Source organism: Arvicola amphibius, chromosome 12, assembly GCF_903992535.2.
Source record: "Arvicola amphibius chromosome 12, mArvAmp1.2, whole genome shotgun sequence".
NCBI classification, from domain to species: Eukaryota; Metazoa; Chordata; class Mammalia; order Rodentia; family Cricetidae; genus Arvicola; species Arvicola amphibius.
The window spans coordinates 39,905,920-39,929,565 of record NC_052058.2 but is presented as its reverse complement, the minus strand read 5'-3'; the positions used below and the strand labels follow the sequence as shown (position 1 = coordinate 39,929,565).

At 45.3% G+C, this 23,646-nt stretch overlaps 2 protein-coding genes across 5 annotated transcripts in view; both read right to left on the bottom strand.

The window, feature by feature from the left end:
* Positions 1-5,256: 5,256 nt before the first annotated feature.
* LOC119827501 (pulmonary surfactant-associated protein A) lies at positions 5,257-7,265 on the bottom strand. The gene is made up of 4 exons (XM_038349239.1): positions 7,094-7,265; positions 6,772-6,891; positions 6,015-6,092; positions 5,257-5,633 (listed from the first exon to the last, which is right to left on the bottom strand). The coding sequence occupies exons 1-4, from the start codon at positions 7,263-7,265 to the stop codon at positions 5,257-5,259; spliced, it is 747 nt and encodes a 248-aa protein (XP_038205167.1).
* Positions 7,266-17,791: 10,526 nt separating this feature from the next.
* The window catches only part of Mat1a (methionine adenosyltransferase 1A), a 32,330-nt gene continuing 26,475 nt past the window's right edge, over positions 17,792-23,646 (bottom strand). For all 4 annotated transcript variants that reach the window (XM_038349938.1, XM_038349941.1, XM_038349939.1 and 1 more), the window contains exons 7-10: positions 21,897-22,115; positions 20,671-20,853; positions 20,278-20,411; positions 17,792-19,717 (exon numbers count right to left, since the gene is read on the bottom strand). In XM_038349938.1, coding sequence (XP_038205866.1) covers positions 19,615-19,717; positions 20,278-20,411; positions 20,671-20,853; positions 21,897-22,115 — 639 coding nt within the window. In that variant the 3' untranslated portion in view covers positions 17,792-19,614. The remainder of the gene's footprint in view (positions 19,718-20,277; positions 20,412-20,670; positions 20,854-21,896; positions 22,116-23,646) is intronic.

Sequence of the window (23,646 nt, the reverse complement as noted above, 5' to 3'; positions counted from 1 at the left end):
ATTATTTACAAGTTCTCCCATGGCCAATCTGTAGACTAGTGAGAGTAGGGAGTTAGGTTCCAGAGGCTGTGCTAGGTGTGCTGCTAGGCTTTAATAATTATTTTTCAAGTTATGTGGTTTTGTGTGTTTCTACACACACACACACACACACACAAGCACACAGACACAGTCTCTCTGTCTCCCTCTCCCCCTCCCTCCCTCCCTCCCTCAATCCCCCCCCCCTCTCTCTCTCTCTCTCAGAGTTCTCTTTTTACCTGTAGGGAGGAAGATTCTTGGTCAGTACTAGGAGGAGAGGGTACGAGGAGGGATAGCTAACACTAAGGATTTTTGAAACAATCATATGGAAACTTACTGTTTTATAATCTTCATAGAGCTATCCACATAAAGGAGTCTAGTTGTATGTAACCTACATAGGAGGTTATGCACATCCTAGAAGCCATAGGTTTCTAGATAAAAATCCCAGTGACAGGCATAGGATACTTGCCCTCAAGTTGTTGGTCAAAAATGTTCCAGAGTCTCCTAAATCAGTCCAGGCTATTACCACTGCTCTTGGTTGTGCACCAGAACTTGATGGTAAGACCCTGCAGCTGAAGACACCACACACATCGACCACAGGACATGAATAAATCAAGCTGGCGCTGACCAGAGAGCATTCTCAGTGATGACTAGCTTTCACAGTACCAGAAGGTCCCATGTAGGGTGCTGGGGATGGGAGGGATTTATCAACAGTCTTAACCAAAGGCAAACCCTGTGAACTATAATAATGACTGGAGTATATGCCCATGGGTACAATAGCAGCATGAATGTTCTAGGGACAACCAATCACTTTCTGATAGGATTTAAGGCATGCTCCACAGGAGAAAACACACACCTAGGACTAGAAATTTGGCCAAGAACCAAAGGTTGAGGATCTCCTAGGTCCCAAAGGTAGAGTTATTACTATTATTATGCTAAATGAATATAGTATCAAGCTTTTCTTTAAATTCATGTCTCTTCACAATAAATAGATTCAATGCAGCTCTCAGAGCACATCAGAGAAATTTCATTGTATGGTAGGTCGTGGTTAACACAGAAACTCACAACTGGTCAAGGTGCTGAGAATAAGTGTCAGTGGCCATAAACGGGATATCTATGTGACTCTCTCTCCCTACACCTCAGGGATTAGCATGAAAGGGCTGTAAAGATTGTGAGAGCCAGAAGTCAGGGAGGGTCAGAGTGAGACAGAGTTTTCTGGATGTGACAGGAACTGCAGAACTCAGCTCACGGCAGCTGTAGTTGCCTGCAGAAGACCTGCAGAAGATCAAGCCAGTCAACATTCTAGCACGGGTTGAGAGAGGGTCATGAGACCCCAACCCCTGAGGAAATATTGACAATTGTTTCTGGGGAAAAATAATCAGGTTTCTTTAAGAGAGTGGTTTTTAGCAGGAGACTACCCTTCAGCAGGTTGTCCCATACCCAGGAATATATGGGCAGCATAAACCGGACATGATGGGTTATTTAAAAATAAAGAAGATTGGGAAGTTGTAGAAGTAAAGAGGTAGGAGTGGACCTGGGAAGTCAGGAGGAGGAGTAGCGGTAAATACAGTCAAAATTCATTGTTTTAAATTTAAAAATAATTAATAAAATTATCAAAATAAATGAGTTATTTGTCTATGTCCTTTTGAATTTTGATTAGCAATATTTAATCACTTGAGTGCAGTTTTATTTTTTAATTTTTAAAATTTTATTTATACTTTCATACAGTACACCCCGACCACAACCTCCCCTTCCTCCCTCGACTCCTCTTAGTCCCACCCCTACTTTTTTCTACCAGATCATTGATCCTCTGTTCTTCTTCAGAAATGAACAGGCCTACCAGGGATATCATGGTATAACAGGATTCAATAAGACTAGACACAAACATTCATATCAAGGCTGGCCAAGGCAACCTAGAGCAGGCTAAAGAGTCAGAGATACTCCTAAGTTTTACTGTTAGAAGCCTTACAAAAACCCCAAGTTAAACAACTGTAATGTATGTGCAGAGGACCGAGCTCAGATCCATTCAACCTCTGTGATTGCCTCTAGTCTGTCCCATGAACCCTTTTTAGATAATTCTGTGAACTGTGTTCTCCTGGTGTCCTTGACCCCTCTGGTTCCTACAATCCGTCCCCTTCATCTTCAGGGTTCCCTGAGCTCCACCTAATGTTTGGGTGTGGATCTCTGCATCTGTTCCTATAAGCTGCTAGAGAAAACCTCTTGGGTGACAGTTGGGCGAGGCACCAATGTGTGCATATAGCTGCATATCATTAGGAATCATTTCATTGTCTTTGCAGACCCAGTAGTGGCAATCGTGGAGTCTTTCTTCAGACTCAGAACCTCCTAGTCTCAACTGTGCCCTGGAGGCCAATGCCGAGGACGGGAAGCTGGCTCCACTCATATTTCTCTTTCTCTGTACAAAGAGACCATAGCAAAAGTGCCAGAAAATCATCTGACAAAGTTCAGCATACACATTCCTGATTTAAAAGAAAAAAGTACCTTGGTCTCAGTGGCTGAACACTCCAGTTCTGCAAAAAGAACTGAAAATAAGCCTTAGAAAACTAAGAAAAAGGGGAGCTTCTCTACCTTGGTACCAAGTATTTCTTAGAAACCTAAAACATGCAAATTAAAAATAAAATCAGCATTCAAAAAAATGGGTTTCACGATGATATTTTCATAGAGGCATAATTTGTACTTTGCTTTGCTACCAACTCTTCGTCACTCTCCCCTCTGATCTCTTTCATCCCCTAAGTCCCCTACCTGATTTCATGGTGTGTGTGTGTGTGTGTGTGTGTGTGTGTGTGTGTGTGATAAATATAGTTTTTACATATAAAAGAAAATGAGGCATTTTTCTGAGTCTTGCTTATTTTACCCAATATGGTGGTCTCAAGTCCATCAGTTTCCCCGCAGATGACATAATTCTGTTTCTCTTTATGTTAGAATATGACTCAATTTTGGTCATATGCCACACTTTCTTTGTCTATTCATCTATTGATGGACACCGAGGCTATAAATTAGCTAATAGGAATATTGACACAAAAAGTGGGGATATACATGTTTCATTGTGTTATATCAAACATCTACTCAGGAAAGATGGAGCCGTGAGTTTTCAATGGTGAAATAATAGAAAACTTCCTGGAACACATTTGAAGAATATGCTCATATATATGTTTGATATGCTCCAGTAGATGGTCCCACATCCATGCACACATAAGCAACACTAAATGGATTTAGTGGTTTAAGGAGGTTAAAAAATAGAGGAGGGGAGGCATGAGGTCAGGAGATAGATGTGTAGGAGAGATCAAGAGGAGTTGGAAGACAGAAATGAGCATGGATGTGATCATATTTAATTATATACACATATGAGATTCTAAAATTTTATAGATGTAAATAATATAGGCAATTACATATATATGTATTAAGAACAAGGAAAAATACCATCATTTGTAAATGCAATGATTAATGTGTAACACATTAAAGATTCACCTGTATTGAAAGTATTAAGAGAAAAGCAAGACTCTAAAATATTGGTTGGGTATAAGATCAATTAAAAAATTATGCTTTCCCTGAAACCAGCAATATCTCACTAAAAATCTGTCCAAAAAATACTATAGTAACAATAGCAAGTAATGTCATAAAAAAAGACCTAATAGGAAAGGGACCAATATCAACTTTTAGAGTTTTAGACTGTCTATAAAACTGGGAATATATGTTTTTTCCTGTTTTTCCCCCTCAGGCAACCCTCAACAGCTTGTATGTAGAGCCCTAATCACACAGAATAGACGGATCAGCTTAGCAGTTAATGTTTGAGAAAGTGAAAGCAACATTCCTCCACCTGGCTTTGTCCTGGGCTTCCTGCTGCAGGGAGAGGGTCAGGTGGTGGAAGCATAGGAGCTTTCTAGAGATAAGAGGTACAGGTGGCTGCCCCTCAAGCCATAGTTACACCCCTGTGAATATTTGGGATGTGGATCATTGTCCCATTCCACATAGCTGAGACTAGAGTGGGTCACATAATCCACCTTGTGCATTTGAGACTGGAATGACTCATAGAAACCTGCATCTTGGGTTCCACCTTCACCCATGGCACAGCAGATGCCTGAGAAGGGGTGGAAAAGTTAATATCTCTCCTCACCATGGGCTCAGACCTGGAGTTATCTTGGCATCAGCCATCAGCATTGATGTCATGTTCTTCCAGATACCTCTTTAGCTCTCATGGCCCCTAATCTGGTTCTGTGGCATCATGTAAAGATTAGCTGTATTAAATTATATCTAATAGCAAATGTTATCGGTGCTTGTCAAGGTACTAGGTATGCAGAATGTGATCAGCAGTCTTTGTTGTAGTAATTGAAATGGGTAATAAATTTGGTAGGTAGAGTAATTGCAATAATCACTTTATTTTCACCCCACAGATCATGAAACAGTCTCAAAGGAAACAGTTATCCCCAAGATAACCTAACACCTGGAATATTGTTGAAAAAATGGCTGATTTAGTTCATAAGAAGGGAAAAAACGGAGTGCAGTTAATGATCGCAGCTGTGTCCATTAGCAGGCAACCACTTAGTTAGGATCTGGGTATAAAAGGTAGTTCTCTTAAAATCCAGGGTAGCTCCTGTTAGGTCAAGAGGCTAAATTGGCACTTCTAGACCCAAGGGATGGGACTATACATGTCAACCAGGGAAACTGTATTACATCAGTACTATGCTGTGGCCCTACCTAGCTCCCTGACATTTATGAGACCATGTTTGCCCTAAAAGCATGGGTGCAGGTGATGGGGAATATGGCCTAGTTCCACACACCAGGCTTTGCTCGAAGTTCCTTAGGCTTATTTTATGTTTAACCTCAACTTCTAAATCTTAGGGCAGTGAAAGCGTGAACTGCAGAAGGATAGAAGGGGTAAGGGGCAGGCTGTGTAATTTAGAGGATCCTTTCATGCTGGGACATCATGGGTACTACATGTAAATGAAGAAACTGGACAAGGTGAGGAAGAAGAAGTCTCCATCTCATGGTGCATGAGTGAATGCTCATAATGTAGTCTAATGAAACTTTCAGGATGAGCTAATGAGTATGGAGAGAGTTTAGGGCCCAGGTAGGTTGACTGCAAATATTGCTAATTCTAATAGTCACAAAAAAATGGTTGAAAGGAAGTTGCAGCATCCTATGGATCAGGAGGATCACCAGGATAGAGGCTAAAAAAAAAAAAAAAACAATGTGGAATTTTATCTTTTTAATCTAAATGCTTGATCAAAATTCACAAATGGCCAGCCGGTACTGCAGGCAGCCCTTATCATTCCATTTCCCATCTGTATACATCTCTACACACTTCTCTTTGCCCGTACCCCTGGGCTCCCCTGGGTACCAGTTGGTGTAGTTCACAGAAGTCCCATCCAGGTATAGGAACTCTCCAGGGATCTTGTCTTCAACCATGCCCAAGTAAGCATAGATGTTGTACTTGGTCACAATGCTTGAGATGGCCTCATTCTCCTCTGGGCTCCTAGGTACAGCAATGCTGCCACCTGCTCTGGTACATGTTTCTCTAATGGTATCAAAGTTGGCTGACTGCCCGTTGGTGGAGAAGACTTTCTCTCCTACGGACAACATGGATCCTTGCAAGCTGAGGACTAAGCAGAGAAGCCTGGGTTAGACCACTGACCCTTAAGCTTTCTCCATAATCTCTCCATCTCTGTCTTTTTTGGTGTTTTCCCTTCCTTTCCCCAGCCTCATTTTAAAGTCCATCTCTGTGTTCTCTAATAAATATCTCTGGGTATGCAACAATTATTTATTTACAGAATCTACAGTTTTATGCTTTCTTGGGAGCAAATCCATGCCCACTTCTGTGTCCTCGAGGTCATTCAAAGACAGAAGAAAAGCATTTTTCCTTTCTCCAAAGCCCCATGTCTACACTTACTTTCCAAGCATTTAGGTTCTGGATTCTGGTTCTGGAGACTAGAGGGAAGCATTAAGACATCTGTGCTTGGTGACACCCCAAACAGTCCCCTTACCTCCCATCATTTGCTGCATCTTATGTCTGATCTCAAGGAGATCGGTCTGCAGTTCCTCATCCTGGTAAGCTGGAAATCCTGTAAAGACCCAACAATTTCAGGATGGGGCAAGCCAGCAAAGAGCTCCACTTGCTACCAAGCAGGTATTCTGCCAGCGACAAGGCCGGAGTTCTATCATCTAATTCTCTGCACAGAGCCCAGGCCCTAGTTACAAGGGTTCAGGAGTTTCCATACTCCCACATACCCACTTCTTAATGTAGCCTCGAGCCTGCTCTGCTTTCCTGTATCCCTTAACTGGCCATGTGTTTTTCTGACTGAAGAAAAGGACACCCATCCCATACACTCTACCAAGACAAGCAATGATGACCTCAGAACTCTCCTGATGGGCCACTATATTGATCCATACCCTAGAGTTCTGTCAGCATGCATGATTCCTGATCACACTGTCTGCCTGGATTCCAAGTCCATATAACCCTGCCTACCTTTCAAGATGTCCTTTAACCTCATCCCTAAGAGTGATCCCTAGGCCTCCCAGTGGTGCTTCCCTTCCCCTATAGGACACCATGCTTCTCTCTGTCTGCAGCTATGATGCTTGTCAGTCTCTGAAATGTGTTACTTAAACCCCTATGGTTTCTCTCTTCAACTTCCTAGTTTCTTATTTAGGTTGGGCAGTATGCCTTGGACCCTCTTACAATTCCTCATGTGACTGACAAGCTGTACCATATTACCACTGACTGCTGCCCCCAGCCATGCTCACCTGGAAGACCCCTCTCTCCGGGCTCTCCCTTGTCTCCACGTTCTCCAGGGGCACCAGGGGCTCCAGGCATCCCATCACGCCCAGGAAGACCTGGCATTCCTCCAGGGGGGCCCATGGGACCTACAGAGTGAAGAGGACACAGACATGGGGACCTTCAGCATGCGGGTGAATCACTTGTCTCTCCATGGGAACCTTGAAGACACACGCTACAACCTAAGGTCTCCAGAAAAGTCCCATCGTCTAGTGCCCTGTACAGGATGGCTCTCATAAAAACAGGTCCCTGTCCCCGAGCTAAAAATGGGGTAATCCATACAGTAAGTACCTGGAAGTCCAGGGTCACCTTTGATACCATCTCTCCCATCTCTGCCAGGCAGGCCATGGTTTCCGGGAGTGCCAGGGATCCCAGGACTTCCGGCACACACTTCTGTCCCATTGCACTTGATACCAGCAACAGCAGCCAAGAAGAGGACGAAGGCCAAAGAACACAGCGACATGGCGGCTGCTCCAGTGGCTTCTCCTGCAGGAGGGAAGGAGTACCAACCCATCTGTAGCATTAACGTGGCTCCCCTCTGCCACGCCCCATTCTCGCTGCACTTTGCGGGCCCCAGGAACAGGAGTAGATCATGACAGACAAGCAGATGCAGTCAGGAGTACCAACAAGACCCAAACTCTTCCCAGTCAGAAACCCTAGGAGCATCTATTATCTAACACAGTCTCACACTCCAGCTCTCCAGCTTCAGATAACATGATCCCTGATCGGAGGAGTAGAGCTCAGGAGAGTCAGGGGCCTGAATCCTCAAGGAGATTCTTTTCTGTTCTAGCCTCACTGCCCGAGGAAAATCCCTGTACTTCTCTGACCTTAGCTGACCCCAGGGTGAAAATCCTAATAGGGCTGTCTATTAGCTGGTCTGTCCCTCGGTATTTTAAGTTACTCTGTTTGGGGTTCTCAGGAATCAGAGAGTCAATGGCAAACAGTGGTGAGCAGGGTCCATGGTTCTGCCAAAATGTCAGCAGTAAGAAGTACCTTCCTGCCCAGTCAGCCCTTAATTAGGTGTGTGGCTCTTACCTCCAGAAAATCAAAACCAGAGGACACCCAAGCACTAGTGGCCAAGCTCACATGCACGCAGCCCACAGGTGGTGTGGCTGTCTGCCTCCAAGTCAGAGTGGCTATGTGGACAGCTTCACTTATAGATGTGCAGGCTGTCAGCGGTCTGTCAGCTTTCCCCACCCTCAGAGTCCCTATCACAAGGGAGGGCCTGGCAGGAAGCAGCCATCTCGTTTACACAGCTCAGTTTCCTTCAGAGTACTTCACAAGAAAAGCACTTAGAACCCTTGAGCAGAGCACAGAATCTGCAGGAAGCAAACTCCAAGTGTGTGGGAAGGAAATCTTTGTCTCAACCAAAGTCGCCCCCCTATTCTGAATTAACACCTCTGGCTGGCAGCACAGACTTAAAACCTTTACCCAGGCTCTGATGAAGATCCACTACCACTCAGAGAAAAAACAAATCACCAGAACAAGCCTGACACAGAAACATGGCAAAGGAGACATAGAGCCACTCTATGCTCCACCAGTGGCCATAGAAAAGAAAGCAGAGAGCAAATTATGATGTTGAAAATTGATAAAGGTATCAGGAATTAAGAAGGAGATTAAATAAAGGAGGATCAGGAAAAAGAAAAATGAAGCAAGGTTAAATAAAAGAATGTAGGGGGAGAAAGAAGAGGAAAGAAGCAGACCAAGACAAAAAAAAAAAGTCTATTTACAAAGTAAAAAACACACAAAGGTAGTTCAAGGTGAGAAGAGGAAGAGAAGAATTGAAAAATGCTTTTCAGAATAAAATAAAGTGCAACGCAAGGGCAGAAGATGGCTCAGCCAGTAAAGGGCTTGCTGTGAGACTGCATCCACATCCAACATGATGGAGCGGCATGGCCCTCTGTAGTCCCAGCTGCCCTCTGTCCAGATGGAAGTGGATACAGGAGAACCCGCTGAAGCTCCCTCGTCAGCTATCCTGGAGTGCACAGCAGCAATCCAGACCCTTGGGAAACAAGGTGGAAGGCGAAGACTGACACTGAAGCTGTCCTCCAGCCTCCACAAGCGTGCAACACCATATGCATGTCCACATTCACACACACAAACATGCGAAGGAGATACAGAAACAACCATTTGCACATTAAAAGAGATCCAGCAGCTTACCGAGCAGGGAAATACGAAGCAACACTATCATCTAACAAGCCAGAGGAAGAGCAACAGGTGCTGGGCACACAAAGAAGCTTTCCAGCTCAGACATTTTGAGTTGAGTGGAAAATAGGACAGTGGTTTTGGAAGACAATTTGGGAGCTCCCCAGCATATTAAACAAATAATTGTTGGCTGGGCGGTGGTGGCGCACGCCTTTAATCCCAGCACTCGGGAGGCAGAGGCAGGCGGATCTCTGTGAGTTCGAGGCCAGCCTGGTCTACAAGAGCTAGGTCCAGGACAGGCTCTTAAAAAGCTGCAGAGAAACCCTGTCTTGAAAAACCAAAAAAAAAAAAATTGTTGTTATGATGCAGCAATTCAATTCCTAGATTTATACCTAAAATAATTGGAAATAGGTATTACAAAACCTGTACACAGCTGCTCAGATCCAAATGGTATAAATAGCCCCAGTATTTATTCATGACCCACTGATGAGCAAACAAAATATAATGGCGCATTATTTAGGCAAAGAAAGGACCAAAGTAAGGATATGTGCTATGGTATGGATAAACCTTGGAAGCATTTTGCCAAATGAAAGGCACAAAAGACAATACATATAATTATTCTACTTATATTACATGTCTAGAGTAGGCAAGTCATCCAGACAGAAAGTAAATAGTCATCACTAACGGGTAAGGGATAAAGACTGAGAGTGACTGTTGAATATAGGGTTTCTTTGGAGAAAGGATAAAAATATTAATTCTGGAATTAACTTTGGGGATCAATATGGGATTTTCTCAGAAAATCTACCTCAAAACTCAACTATATACCACACTTGGGCATATACCCAAGGGATGCTCAACCATACCACAAGGACACTTGCTCAACTATGCTCGTAACATCATTATTCATAATAGCCAGAACCTGGAAATAACCACGGTGTCCCTCAGTTGAAGAATGGGTAAAGAAAGTGTGATACATTTACACAGTACTCAGCTGTTAAAAACAATGACATCATGAAATTTGAAGGCAACTGGATGGAACTAGAAAAAAATCATCTTAAGTGAGGTAACCTAAGCTCATAAAAATAGTATGTACTCACTTATAAGTGGGTATTAGCTAGAAAGTAAAGGATAACCATGCTACAATCCACGGACCCAGAGAGACTAGGTAACAAGGAAGGTCAACATGGAACTCTCTGGGAAGAGGACATAAAAGAGAACTTGTGGGTGGGCTGGGAGAAGTGGGGATGAGAACATGAGGAATAGGATTGGGGTGGATGGAGGGGAAGAATACTGAAAGAGATGACAGGAAAAGGGGTACATCTCAGGGTCAGACAGAAACCTGGTACAAGGGAAACTCCCAGGAATCTATACGAATGACCCCAGCTAAGACTCCTAGCTTGCTGCTGCCATGTTCTTACTGTATTTGGCATTATGATTACTATGTGAAAGAATAGCATTGTATCTAGTAGAGTGTGATTGTTTCTTGGGAAAATCCCACTCCTCGCTGGGCAACTTATTTGCATATCATAATGAAGATGATTTTTATAAAAGCGAAGATGATTAGTTAGATCTATGATTTAATTGGACTTTCTGAGTTATCTTAAAAGATACAGATGGTTAGGACAGATAGCAAAGATGATTAGGGAAATGGTTTAGACTAGCTATTCTATCAATTGCTCCAATAAGAGATACAAAAAAAAAAAGACAAAAATAGGCTAAAAGTTACTTTCCCCTTCATTAGATATGAGATTTGGAGAGGATGGAAAATAAGAACAAGGAAGTTTCATGCATTATAGGCACTTGAATTCTGCCTGTGGGAAAACAGGCTCATGATCAAAGAAAGCAATTATGTCCCTACACCCAGGGTTAGGTCTGAGTTCCTTGGTCATGGAGCTTACGGAATTAATCACAGGCCCCAGTGTGCACCATGAAGATACAAAGTTGTGAACAGAATTAAATGACCCTCCTGTGTGTAAAGGAAAATGGTGAAGGGGCCACTGGTTTAAAGTTTCTCTAGAGTAGAGTTAAGAACAGAAATCTGTCACATTGAAACCTCCAACAGCTGCCCGCTAGTACAAAAGGAACTGGCTGAAATATATTTTGTTTGCTTAGTTTGCTTAAAACTTTGTTAATCAGTAATAAAAAAGAAATCATTGCTTTGGAGTGAAGATGTTATAGTGGGAAAATTAATACAAAGAAAAATGTTTAACTACTTGTGGGCTTCTAAGGAAACATGTGACTTGTGTTCTTATTGTGATTTCTTCTTATGTAAAGACTTTAATTTGGTTTTGGAAAATATGTAACTTGCGGTCATGAAGTAAACTTTCCTTGCATAGAAATTTTTGTCTTGGGTGGTATAAAAGGGATAAGAGAATAATAAAAGACGTAGTAAAAAGGCTAATATCTTGGATGACATAAAAAGGAGAATAACTGGGAAGAAAAAGAAAAAAGGAAAAAGAACAGAGCAGAGAACAGGGTAGGAAGAGCAACAGGTAGGAAGGGTTAAGAGAAAAATAAAATGAAGGATTAAGTCCTCAGATAAAGTGTGTCTCTGTGCATCTGTTCCAATAATTCACCTATCCACATCTCCTCTCCACTCTCTCTGACCTGCTGAGAACCTGCTGGGGGCTGAGCCCCCTGGTGGCAGTGTCCAACCAGTGGTTGGTCCAGCCTGAGACCCATCCTGGGAAAGCAAGCCCACACTTGACATTGCCTGGAATGCTAGGATTCAGAGGCCGGACTGCCCAGAGACCAGGATAGAACCAAACACGACAGGACAGGGGAAAAAGTCAGCATGATGATGCTTAATAACATTCTGCTATACTTATAGAATGGTGGCTACCCCAGTTGTCATCAGAGAGTCTTCATCCAGTAACTGGTGAAAAAGACACAGACTCACAGTCACGGTCACATTAGGCAGAGCTCAGGAAATCCTGCTGACAAGAGGATTGTAGGAGCCGGAGGGGTCATGGACAGCACAAGAAAACTCACATAAACAACTAATCTGGGCTCGTACAAGCTCACAGAGACTGAACCAACAACCAGGGAGCCTGCCTGGGACAGACCTAGACCCTCTAATATGTGTTGACAGTTGTGTAGCTTGGTCTACTTGTGGAACTCCTAAAGTGGGAGCAGAGGCTATCCCTAATGCTCTGAGTGGCTTTGGGATACTGCATTGCCTTGCCCAGTCTCAGTACAAAGGGTGTGCTTAGTCTTACCGCAACTTGATATGTCATGGGTGGCCTGCATGTTTCTAAACACAAGCAGAGAAGGAGTGACTTAGGTAGGGGAGGTGGCAAGAGGGAATAGAAGAGGAGGGAGGGAAACTGGGGTCAGAATGCAAAATGAATAAATGAATAAATTTAATTAAAATATTCAAGAATTAAATAAGGGTAATGATACAACATGTCCGGCCGTTGCTTACACAGTTTAAAATAATGACGTTTGTAAAATGTATATTAATCCACTTTTTGTTTCTACAACAAAATACTTGATCCCAGATAATGCATTTAAAAAAGACATTTATTTAGCTAAACCTTACCTTTTGTTGCAACTCATACATATAATCCTAGTCCCTGGAAGGCTGACAGGGTAGCTACTTGGGAAGTTCAAGGGAATGCTATACAGTACAGAATAAGTTCCTGTCTCAAAAAGTAAACTAGCAAACACGCAATCAAGGAACCCACAAACAAAAATGTCAGCAACTTCCTTAGATGTCAATGTACTAAATATTTCTGTTAAAGGTAGATGAGCCTGGTGGCCCAGGCCTATAGCTCTAACTATGGAAGCATCTGAGACAGGAGGATTGTGAGCTCAAAGCTTGCCTGGGCTAAAGAGTGAGTTCAAGAACAGCCAGAACAACTTAGTGAGAGAGCAACTGAAAAAAAAAAATAAGGAAAGTGAAAAGAGAGGGTTGAGAATAGGTCTGGTAGATCGCTTACCTACCTGAGCACCTCCAAAGAAAGCAAGAACCCAGCAGGGACTTGCTGCATCCTTTCCTGTGCCTCCCGGGAGGCAACACTGCAGCACTGTTTCTATCACGGAGTCCCACAGCACCCTCTGGTCGACGGTGGTCAAGATGGACAAAACAGTGCTGGGCGGGGGGTTATAAAGCTCTAGGACGCCACAGCATATGCCACAGTGAGATGTGGGCTGGTGTCCTTAAGCAGAAATCCCCACAGAGCTCACGTAGAAGGCTGTTTCTAAGCCTGTGGCTCCCTTCTACTTTGGACCCTAAAATAACTGTTCTGAGAGCAGCAGAGATTAATTTCAGCCACTATTTCCAACACTGAAAAGGTGGGAAACCATCATAAGCACCAGGCTTTAGTACTCAGGCAGGGGGCGGGTGGGGGAACGTGGTTGGGGAAAGACGGAAACACAGACCCACAGAATTTACCTCGACACTTCCTGGGCTCTGTTATTTGTTAACCATAATAACTTTGCAACAGCCCTCAGTATCTTACATTTGTAATACAGACAGTTCTTAGCTGATCGTTGCTGCAAATATTGCTTGATATAAAATTTTGTGTTCGGTCCTAATCTTTAATAAAGGACTCTCTCAACAAAGGAGAGAAACGAAGCTTTATATGGGACAGGAGGATTCTGGGGCACAGGTACACTAAGGAATCCAAGAGCCCTGGGTGGATGGGTAGGAAAAGTAATAAAGCATCCCTTAGGGGGCTCATCCTCTCTCCTGGAATGAACATTACTGTCAGAGGGGCCTTTCCACAATGGTTGTGTGGGTCAGCTCTGCCCTCTGCTGGCTGCATGGAAAATTGCAGCCAACTGGGGGGCTGTGCAAACAAATGTTCAGAATGCGCCTTCTTCATCAGATTCCACATTCACAGCGGGCTGCTTTGACCCAGAAGGCCTGACAAAGTAGGATATAGGATGACTTCACTAAACCTTCTAGTGAATTTCTCTCCCGCTTCGACTATCCTAGTCTGAGAGGCAGAATCTTTGTTCTTGTGTGTTTCCCTTAGTCAGGGCTCTTCTGACTGCCTGCCCATCTCTGATCCCCACAGAGTATAGATCGGTGCTATACACTTGGAGGAGCCTAATGGGAACCACGGCACATTCCAGACTGCTTGTGAGGTACTGGATGCTAGACACTAGATAATAGCAGGTACTGGGTACTAGACACTAGATATTGAGTACTAGGTACTCGATAATAGTCGGTAACTTCAACATCCATCTCTGACTCACCTTACAGCAGGATCTGTCTTTTATTCCCGACATTACATGAAGGAACTGAGTCTCAGTATAGTTCTGTTTCTTTCCAGAGATGACACAGGCTTTGTGCTCAGAAGCCTGGTTCACACCTCATCTTGCGTGGCCCCGGGAGCTCTATTTAGGTTTTCCTAAAGACTCCAGTTCAGACTCTGTCTGTCCACAATACCCAAAGCCATGAGGCAAGCTCAGATTAGCCTTTCAATCTACAGGGTTGACCTGGCCTAGGCCTAAACTCTCCAGACTGCCCCCCAAATCACCTAGAAGCTCTGGCCTTATTCTTGTCCATGGTGCACACAGCCCTGACATGCTTTACCTTAGTTCAGCCAGGCTCCTGAGCATAGCAGCACTGACTTCATCAGTCTTGGCCCTGAGGTTGCAGACACCACAAACCCCATACAGGTTACCCTGAAACCCTCAGGATGGGAACCTGATGGATGGTGGTGGTGCTGAGGCAGGTGTTGTGGCCCAGATGTTCTAATGAGGTGGAGAAGGGCTGAATGACACCATAAACCACTTAATTTCTATTTCCATGAAGGCTGAGTTCAGCCCCACTATGGCCAGTATCCAATGGCCATGGGGTAACAACCCTGCTGAAGCCAGACCAGCAACGCTCCCCTGGGCCCTTATTTCATACACCTACATTGCACAAAGTTACCCTAATCCAATCATGATTGCATCAAATCAGGGAAAGCTACAGAGAGCCTCTTTTGATCTCTTCACTAAGCCAAACAAAAGCAGGAACTTAGAATGTTCTGACATTTTAAAGGTCTCTGGCTGAGCTGATCCCAGATAGTGGGTGGCATCATATTTAGGAACACCGACGTTAACAGACACCTAGCTAAAACTAACGATTTGTATAATCTATTAATTGTGATATGGATAGTTAAGTGGCCACAAATTATTAAATTTTATAATAGTGATGGGATGCAATTTGAGGAAAAAGGATGCTTTTGTTTTTAGCTAATTAAAACTAAAATACTATGGAAGGCAGGGACAGGTGGATCTCTGTGAGTCTGAGGCCAGCCTCGTTTACAGAGTGAATTCTAGGACTGGCTCCATAGCTACTGAGAAACCCTATCTTTAAAAAAAAATTACATAGAACATCACACAGAGCAGAGGTTTGGCACAGTAAGACATTCTTAAACCTCAGATTGTCAGACTCATAGCGGTATTTCTCAGTCTTGACTTCCAAAGACAACCCTCCTCCTGAGTCTCCTCCTTCTGTGCCTGTTGTCCCTTCCCAACCTCCTTTGCTTCTTCTACGATGCTGCTTGCGTTTTCTGTCAACTTGACACAAACTAGAGTCATCTGGGAAGGGGAAACATCAGTTGGGAAAATGACTCTGTTTGATTGCCCACAGGCAAGCCTTTGGACATTGTCTTGATTAATAATTGCTGTGTGAGGTCCCAGCCCACCGGGAGCGGTGTTACTTCCAGACTGTCCTGGGTTGTATAAGAAAGCAGGCTGAGCCAGTTGTGAGGAACAAGCCAGTAAATAGTGTTCCTCCATGGCTTCAGTTCCTTGCTCTCGGCTCCTGCCCTGACTTCATCACATGATATACTACAGTTGTAAGCTGAAATAAACCCTTTGTCACCCTGTTGCTTTTGGTCATGGTGTTTCACCACAGGGATAGACAATAGACATCCCTATTTTGCTACAATCGTGACTTTAGAGAATTCCATAGCTCAAGAAGTATATTCTCCTTCTTACTTTCTTTTTGCATGTGTGTGTGGTATGCATGTGAATACATATGTCCTTATGTATGTGAGCACATGTGTGTATGCATATGTATGTGCACATACAAGTGGAGGTTGACATTGGGAATCTTCCACAATCACTCTCCACCTTATTTCTTTTTTTTAAGATTTATTTATTTATTATGTATACAACATTCTGTCTTGATGTATGCCTGCACACCAGAGGAGGGCGTCAGATCTCAATACAGATGGTTGTGAGCCACCATGTGGTTGCTGGGAATTGAACTCAGGACCTCTGGAAAAGCAGCCAGTGCTCTTAACCTCTGAGCCATCTCTCCAGCCACCATCTACCTTATTTCTTAAGGCAAGATCTCTCAGTTGGACTCAGAGCTTGTTGGTACAGTCTAGCTTGCTCTGGGGGAATTCCCTGCCTCTACCTTCTAAGAACTGGAATTATAGGTGGGCTCTCATGCCCACCCAAAATTAAGCTGGATTCTGGGGACCTGAACTCTACTCCTTATGCTTGCTGCTTGCACAGCAAGCATCTTAACTGTTGGTCCAAGTTCCTAACCCTTCTTTCTTTTTTTATTGTTTGAGAATGCCATACATGTATGTAAATGTACTTTTATCTAAGCTACCCATTTCCCTCCCCTCCAATTTCACCCCTGTACCCACCCCTATTTTCTCCCAACTTCATGTGCATATATATATATATATATATATATATATATATATATATATATGGCACTGATTGCACATAGTGTTGCCTGTATTTGCACGGGAATAGGATCATCTCCTGGAGCCTCTCAGGACTTGTATCTGTGAAGAAAACTGTCTCTTCCTTTCCTCAGCATCAACAATTGCCAATAGGTCCTCAGCAGGTGGTAGAACTTCATGAGGCCCCCTCCCACCCAGCCTGGAATTTTGAGCCCTTTGATTCTTAATTTTAGTAATGGTTTTCCCTGTTCATTTGTAAACCTTCCTCCACAAATAAACATTCCCAGGTGTTTGGTGGGGGGAGGGGGGTATTGATGCTCACAGAAATTCTTGCAGAATGTGTGCCTGTTTTCTGTGAAGTCTAGAGGCTGCTTGAGATACAGAATCAGTCACACACAAGACCTGAGACCACCTGTCTCTGGCTGTTGCCTCTCTCCTCTCCTCAATAGGCCTGGCTCTTAGCTACACCCCAGTCTTTCCTGGCATCCAGGTGATGAGAATGAAGAGCAATATAGACCTGCCCTCAGCCTGCATGTAAGCACGTGTCCCAAAACTGACACCCTCCCCCAAACCTCCCTCTAGGAAACTGCAAAGGTCCCAGCCCCCACTTGCTTCAGCACAGCCCCAGGGTTTGATGGCAACCGCAAGGGGAATTACAAAGCATCTCACTCAGAGGGCCATGGAGCACTTCAGTAACTCAGTCACAGTACAGGAGCTGGTGGGTGAGAAAGCATTGGTACACAGGGGTTGGGGAGGTCATATGGGTCAAGGCTGAGGCAATCCTGAAAAATGTACCCAGAATTTCTGGGGGTTGGGAAGTCAGAAGTGCTTTGCACTGAAGCAACTCAGATTTAAAAAAAAAAAAAAAAAAAGCATAGTGGGGCTGAGGAGACTTCTTTGTGGATAAGAATACTGAGTTCAAAATCCTTGGCACTCATCTCTAAAAGCTGTGTGTGGTCATGTGCACACCCATAACTCCAGCACAGTGGGGGTGGGGGGATGAAGACAGGGAATCACTAGAATCACTAGGGCTTGCTGGCCTCCAGCCTAGCTCCAGGTTCGATGAGAGACTCTCAAGGGAATAAGGCAGAATCTGATGGCGCAGAACACCCAGTGTCCTCCCCAGTCATGCATGAACACGCACACACATGCACACAGACGCACACACACACACTACAGAGACAGAAAACACAGAGCCGTTGCTCCTTGAGTTTTTATTCACCGTACTAGCAGGTAATAGTAACAAATATTGGCTTTGTTTCATCTGAAATGTTGAAAGAAAAAAAGAGCGTCTCATTACTCTTGGGGTTGGGGGAAGTATACAATTCTGGATTTTTGTTTAGCTATAGTTTAAGTTACAGGAACTCCGCCATCAGCGCACCCATCCTACACTCTGGTATGAGGAACTTGGCTTCGGGCAACCAGGAAACCTATGGAGAGACCCAGGCTTCTTCTATGTCACATATGGCTCCAGGTTTTTTTTTTTTTTTTTTTTTTTTTTTTTTTTTTTTTTTTTTTTTTTTTTTTTTTTTTTTTTGGCCATTAGAACATTCCCTTCTGCTATCCCTCAACCTGGTGGAAGGGGTGGAAAGGGTCTCTGTGGTCCAGTCAAGGCACAGAAGCAAGGCATCTGCTCCTGGATAAAGCTGCCCCAGCTAGGTTCTCCTAGCCAGAACCAGCACTGTGAACCAGGGTCCTTCCGAAACCCATGCCCCTGGAAGCTGAAAGGGGTCTGCTGTGAGGAGGTCCTGGCTAGGGAGCGGTGGGATAGATGGTGCCAATTATGATGGGACAGCATAGGAACATGAGGCTTCCAGGACCCTGGTAGACAGACATGCCCTTCAAAGGCCACCTGGTTAAAGCAGGTTCTTATGAGATCTTGGGTAACTTCTCCACTGCTTGGAGGCTGGCTCTGCACCTAAGTCATTCACTTCCCAAGAAGCAGTTAGACTGCATACTCATGAGGGTCCAGGAAGGGAGAAAGCCTTGGTGGTGGGGGAAGGGTCTCCTATCAGATGCTGGTTGCCTGTGCTGGAACAAGCTGCTGCCTCTCCTCTATGGGGATGAAAACGCATGATGCTGTCTGTGTTTAAACACCATGGCCAGGGCACTCACACACCTGTCTTTGAAACATGGGAGCTAGGACCATGAAGCTTCTTAGTTCCAGACTACAGCCCAGCTTGACAGGCTAAGATACCAAGTTTGCCCTCAGCTCTCTTCCAGAACAAATGAGATTTTCTGTAACACTGTCCAGGGCTTACCAAGAGCCACCGAGTTCATCTCCTAATTCCCACAGCCTCAAGCCCAATCCACTTGGTCCTCACCCAAGCCAACATCCAGTTTGGGATGCAGATATGAGAGTGATAAAGACAAAAGTCCAGCTCTATTTCTTGACACTGATACATGTGGCTGTGGAAACTAGAGAGAGCTCTGTAGACTCTCTGTGCCTCAGTTTCCTCATCTGTTAATGTGGATGATAAGGATGCCACCTTATTGTGCTGTGGTAGAGAACACGCAGCTCAGTCCCTCAAACAGTGCAAATGCTCGAGGGTCATTGATCCTAGTACATGTGGCGAGGTCTTGGATGGGGCCTTGAAAAAGCCCTGGCTCGGGAGCTCTGGTCGCAAACGTGAAGGGAAGCCAGAGGTATGTGCAATATATTCATCTGGGCACATGCCCAGTTAGGAGGAAGAGATGGCCTAGTCAGGTTCAGACTATGGGAGGAGGTGAGGGAGTGACTTCATGCCTAACAGGGGTGACTTTTTCACAAAATCAACATTGCTGTTATCTGAGGGACAGACTGGGAACACTGACTATCCTTGCAAGGAGACCTGGTAACCTCACATCAGAAAGCCATCTGCCATGTCATTCATGAGATGCTTGCAGATTGTGGGATAGGAGAAAGTTTGAAGAAGCTGGCTTTGCCCTCAGGGCGGGAACAGGGAGGGAGAGGCTAAGGAGACCTGGGAGTCTCCTTAGAGGAAAGGAGAGTATGAAACAAAGCCAAACCTCCCATCAGCTCTAAAACACAAGCTTCTTGGGGACCTCCCAGGGAAACTCATTTCTCCCGAAATGGCCGTAGCATGCAGTCTTCTGGTAGATGGGCTTTTTCAGGTCCAAGTCCCTGCAGTCAGAGGAGGCAAGGACCATTTTTAAATGGAAAAGTTTATGCTCTAGGGGTGTCCTCACAGAGCTTTTCCCCCACACACCAGCTCCCTATCAATATCACAGCTCTACCCTGTTCAGGTTAGGAAGTGAAGGCTCCAACGTCAGAGACAGCTGAGGGTTCACCAGGATGTAAACGCCACCTGAGGTAACTCTCTGTACTCTATTGGCTTTGCCTAGGCTAGTGCTATCACAGCCAAGAACCAGAAAATAGAGATGCCATGAGAGCCTGGAGGAATGGATGTGCCTACTGGATTCCTAGTCCTTTGGCCTGAGATGCCACAGCTGAGCAAAGATGGCCTCACCAGGGATCATGTCTGCAGGGCCTCCTTGAGCTGAAAAGCATGCAACCCACACTGGGGTTATGAACTGTGCTACGGGGCCATGCACTGTGTGAAGGGGCCAGGACTTGAGACCCTCTTGCTGGTTAAGAGGCTGCAAAGCTCTTTCTGTGCAGGTGTCCACCTGGGTGTAGGCAGGGCAAGGTCCCATGCAACAGCAGCATGCTAGCGCTTTTACCTGACAATAACACCAGGCCGGAGGTCGAAGTTCTTGTTCACCACCTCCAGCAGCTCCCTCTCGGTCTTCTTAGAGGTTCCATAAGTAAAGATGGAAATGGACAGCGGTTCTGCCACACCAATGGCGTAGGACACCTTCCAGAAAGATCTGACTCAGGGACTCAGGTCGTCAGAGAGATTTCACAGAGCAGAGCAGCAGGGATCACACTTCCCCTGCTGACAGGACCCCTACTTCTCCTGCCTGGCAGCCCCTCACGGCTCCAACCATGGTGACCAGGGCAATATTTGCAGAGCTGCAACCAATGTCAAAGTGGGGGCTTTCCCGCTGAGCCAGTATCTCCCAACCCCAGGTGGGACTGGGGTCTTTGGCAAGAACAGGATGAGGGCAGCCTACCTGAACAAGTACTCTCCGGCAGAGCCCAGCCTTCACCAGGGACTTGGCCACCCAGCGGGCAGCATAAGCTGCTGAGCGGTCCACTTTGGTGTAGTCCTTTCCTGAGAAGGCACCACCACCATGAGCACCCCAGCCTCCATACGTGTCCACAATAATCTTGCGGCCTGTGACGCCAGCATCCCCCTGCAGAGGTCAAGGAATGGAAGAGATGAGAACCAGCGGCCCTGGATGCTGGAGAAAGCAGGAGGCCTTAGAAAGGATGTCCTGAGTCACCTGTGGGCATTCTCAAAAGCCCTTTTTAATCAGGCAGAAACCATAGGCTCTTGTCCCAGTCCTGGTACTGATCAGCTATGAAAATCAGGCAACCTGCCAAAGCCTCATTGGAAAATGCAGGAGACGGGCCAGAGGTCATCTGGGGTCATGCCTTCACTTTTGAGTCCATCATAAGAAGCGGTCCACCTGTGGCAGAATTGTACCGCAGTAAATACAACCTGGGGCTGCGGTTCAGGCCAGTGCCTCCTGTTGCTCACTTCACAAACGTGCTCTGAGCAGCGGCACTTCAGGATTACCTTGCAAGGGAGCTACGTTTAACAACTTGGCGAGAACCCAGTAGCTCTAATCCTATTTAGAGATCCACACGTCACACTTACTTATCTAGACTTTGAGACATCCATCAAGAAAACAAGGACTTTAACCTTCTTTCTGCCCAATACCAACACTGTTTGACCACAGAACCTGTGGGTGCACAGCCTTGACAACACCATCAGCTCTGCCAATCCCAACCTCCCTAGTTCCGTGTGGATATAGGAGAAAGGGGCATCAGCTCTATCCGCTTTTATAAAACCCCAGCTCTGCTGCCCTGCCTATAACAGCTCGGGACCCCAGGGCAAATATTCAGCAAGCACTGCCCGGGAACGTCTGCCATGAGCAAGCATGAGTGAGTGCCTGACCAAGTACGGAGAGGTGGTGGCAGCTGTGGGCAAGCACGATAACATCTGGAACAGCTGGGTGATAGAACTTGACAGCCCCCTTTTGTTCCCCCTTTTGACATATTAACAGATATAGAGTATCTTCAAAATAGGCCAAAGATCACGGAGCAATTTAGTTGATTGGGAGACACTACTAAGCCGCTCAGAAGGACCTCTTGTCATCCATGTATTCTGAAAAACAAGCAGTTTAGTCACCAAGATCTAGCAACAGGGCCTTTCCCGGAGACAAGTACTCACCTGGGGACCTCCAATGACGAACCGCCCACTTGGCTGCAGGTGGTAGATAGTGTCTTCATCCAGGTACTTGGCTGGCACCACAGCTTTGATGACCTGCTCCTTCAGGGCCTTGCGCATGGCCTCCAGTGTTATGTCTTCATTGTGTTGCACAGAGATGACGATGGTGTGGATGCGCACGGGGATGACCGCGCCATTATCCTGCATATACTGAACTGTAACCTGTCCATCAGGGAAATACTGTGAGACCCAGGCCTGAGCTGAGGCACATGGTTGCCAGGCGCAGATCCCTAGGAGGCTGACTGAGCTCCTGAGGGACCAAGTGTCCTTAGAGCCTCTTTGGAGAACTGCTATGACACATGCATACATTTGTTAATTTGCTCAGTACCACAGATAACAGCATAATGGACAAACATGTGGCACTGTCTTTCAACTGATGACCAGGCTCTTCCTCTATCCCGGAGACTGCTAGTGCCAATGACCCTATCTAGCCAAAACCCTCTTGCCACTTCCTCTGGACTGCCCCCACTTCTATGAGGCCACGTGTCATTGGCAGAGACAAGGGTACCTTGGTCTTAGAATGTGAAAGACCAAGAAGAATCTTTAACTAAGGTTGCATTTTTGGCATATATTGAACCTCTGAGACAGAGAAAAGGAGCCTGGCAAGTGGTCCTCTACTCTACCCTCAGTGAAGGATACTGGCCCAGCAAACATTGTCATCTGTAGGGATAGGATGACAGCATCTCTAGTTAGAACAGTTAAGTCAGAAGGGCAACAAGCTCTGAATCCCGTTTGTCGTGGTGCTTCACCCAAAGAAGGTAAAGTAGTGTCCACGTGAGTGGGGATCAGGTTCCAGCTTACAAGCTCCTGGCAGCTCAAGCCATGCAAACCCCTTAACCATTCACCTCCACCATGTCCAGTCCTGTGCCCATCCAGTATATTACCAAGTGAGGAGGTGTTATGACCCCCACTTTACAAATGAAATAAACTAAGAGATCAGAACTTGCCTGATATCACACAGCCAGTTTCTCAAATGCCCAAGAGCCAAACCTTGCTCAGGCTGAACCAAAGCTCATCATCCCCATGGTAGCACAGACAAAATGCTATCAGGAGACCCATTGCTCTACTGACACATCACTGGGCACAGACAGCTGATATTTCAGGTGGCAGGGGAAAGCAGGTAGGATGCTCTGGGCTTGCAGAGTAGAAGGATGAAATGGGGGCAGCAAATGAGGGTCAAGAAAGCAGCAATGAAGGAATAAGCTTTGCATGCTGGAAGCCACATCAAAGATTGGTAGCCATTGTTGCCCCATTCCACATACAACAAGGCTTAGGTTCCAGATTTACAAACACCTTCATCAAGATGACGCACAAGATTGTGGAGGTGTGACCCAAAGGCTTATAGCTGAAGCTCTTACTGGCAGAAAGTTGCTACTTAAGTCCATGAATTATATGCTGGGCTATATGCTCCATGCTACCTGAGACAGAATGTACCCATCAGAGCAGTAGCTACTGAGCTTGAGGACATGAGATGCTTGCAGAAGTGTGCCTATACCAAATACCTAAGTAGGAGTCTGACTGAGTGGCTGGCAGGCATAGAATAGTTTTCCACTACAGAGCCCAGATCAGACCCTGCAGTAAGCATTGCCCTGTTGACGTGTGCTGCAATGAGGTCTTATTATTATAAGGCACCCAAGGTGCCTTTGGCAGCCATCCAAAGATATCTATCACTTTTGAGTCTTTTGGCTAAGAT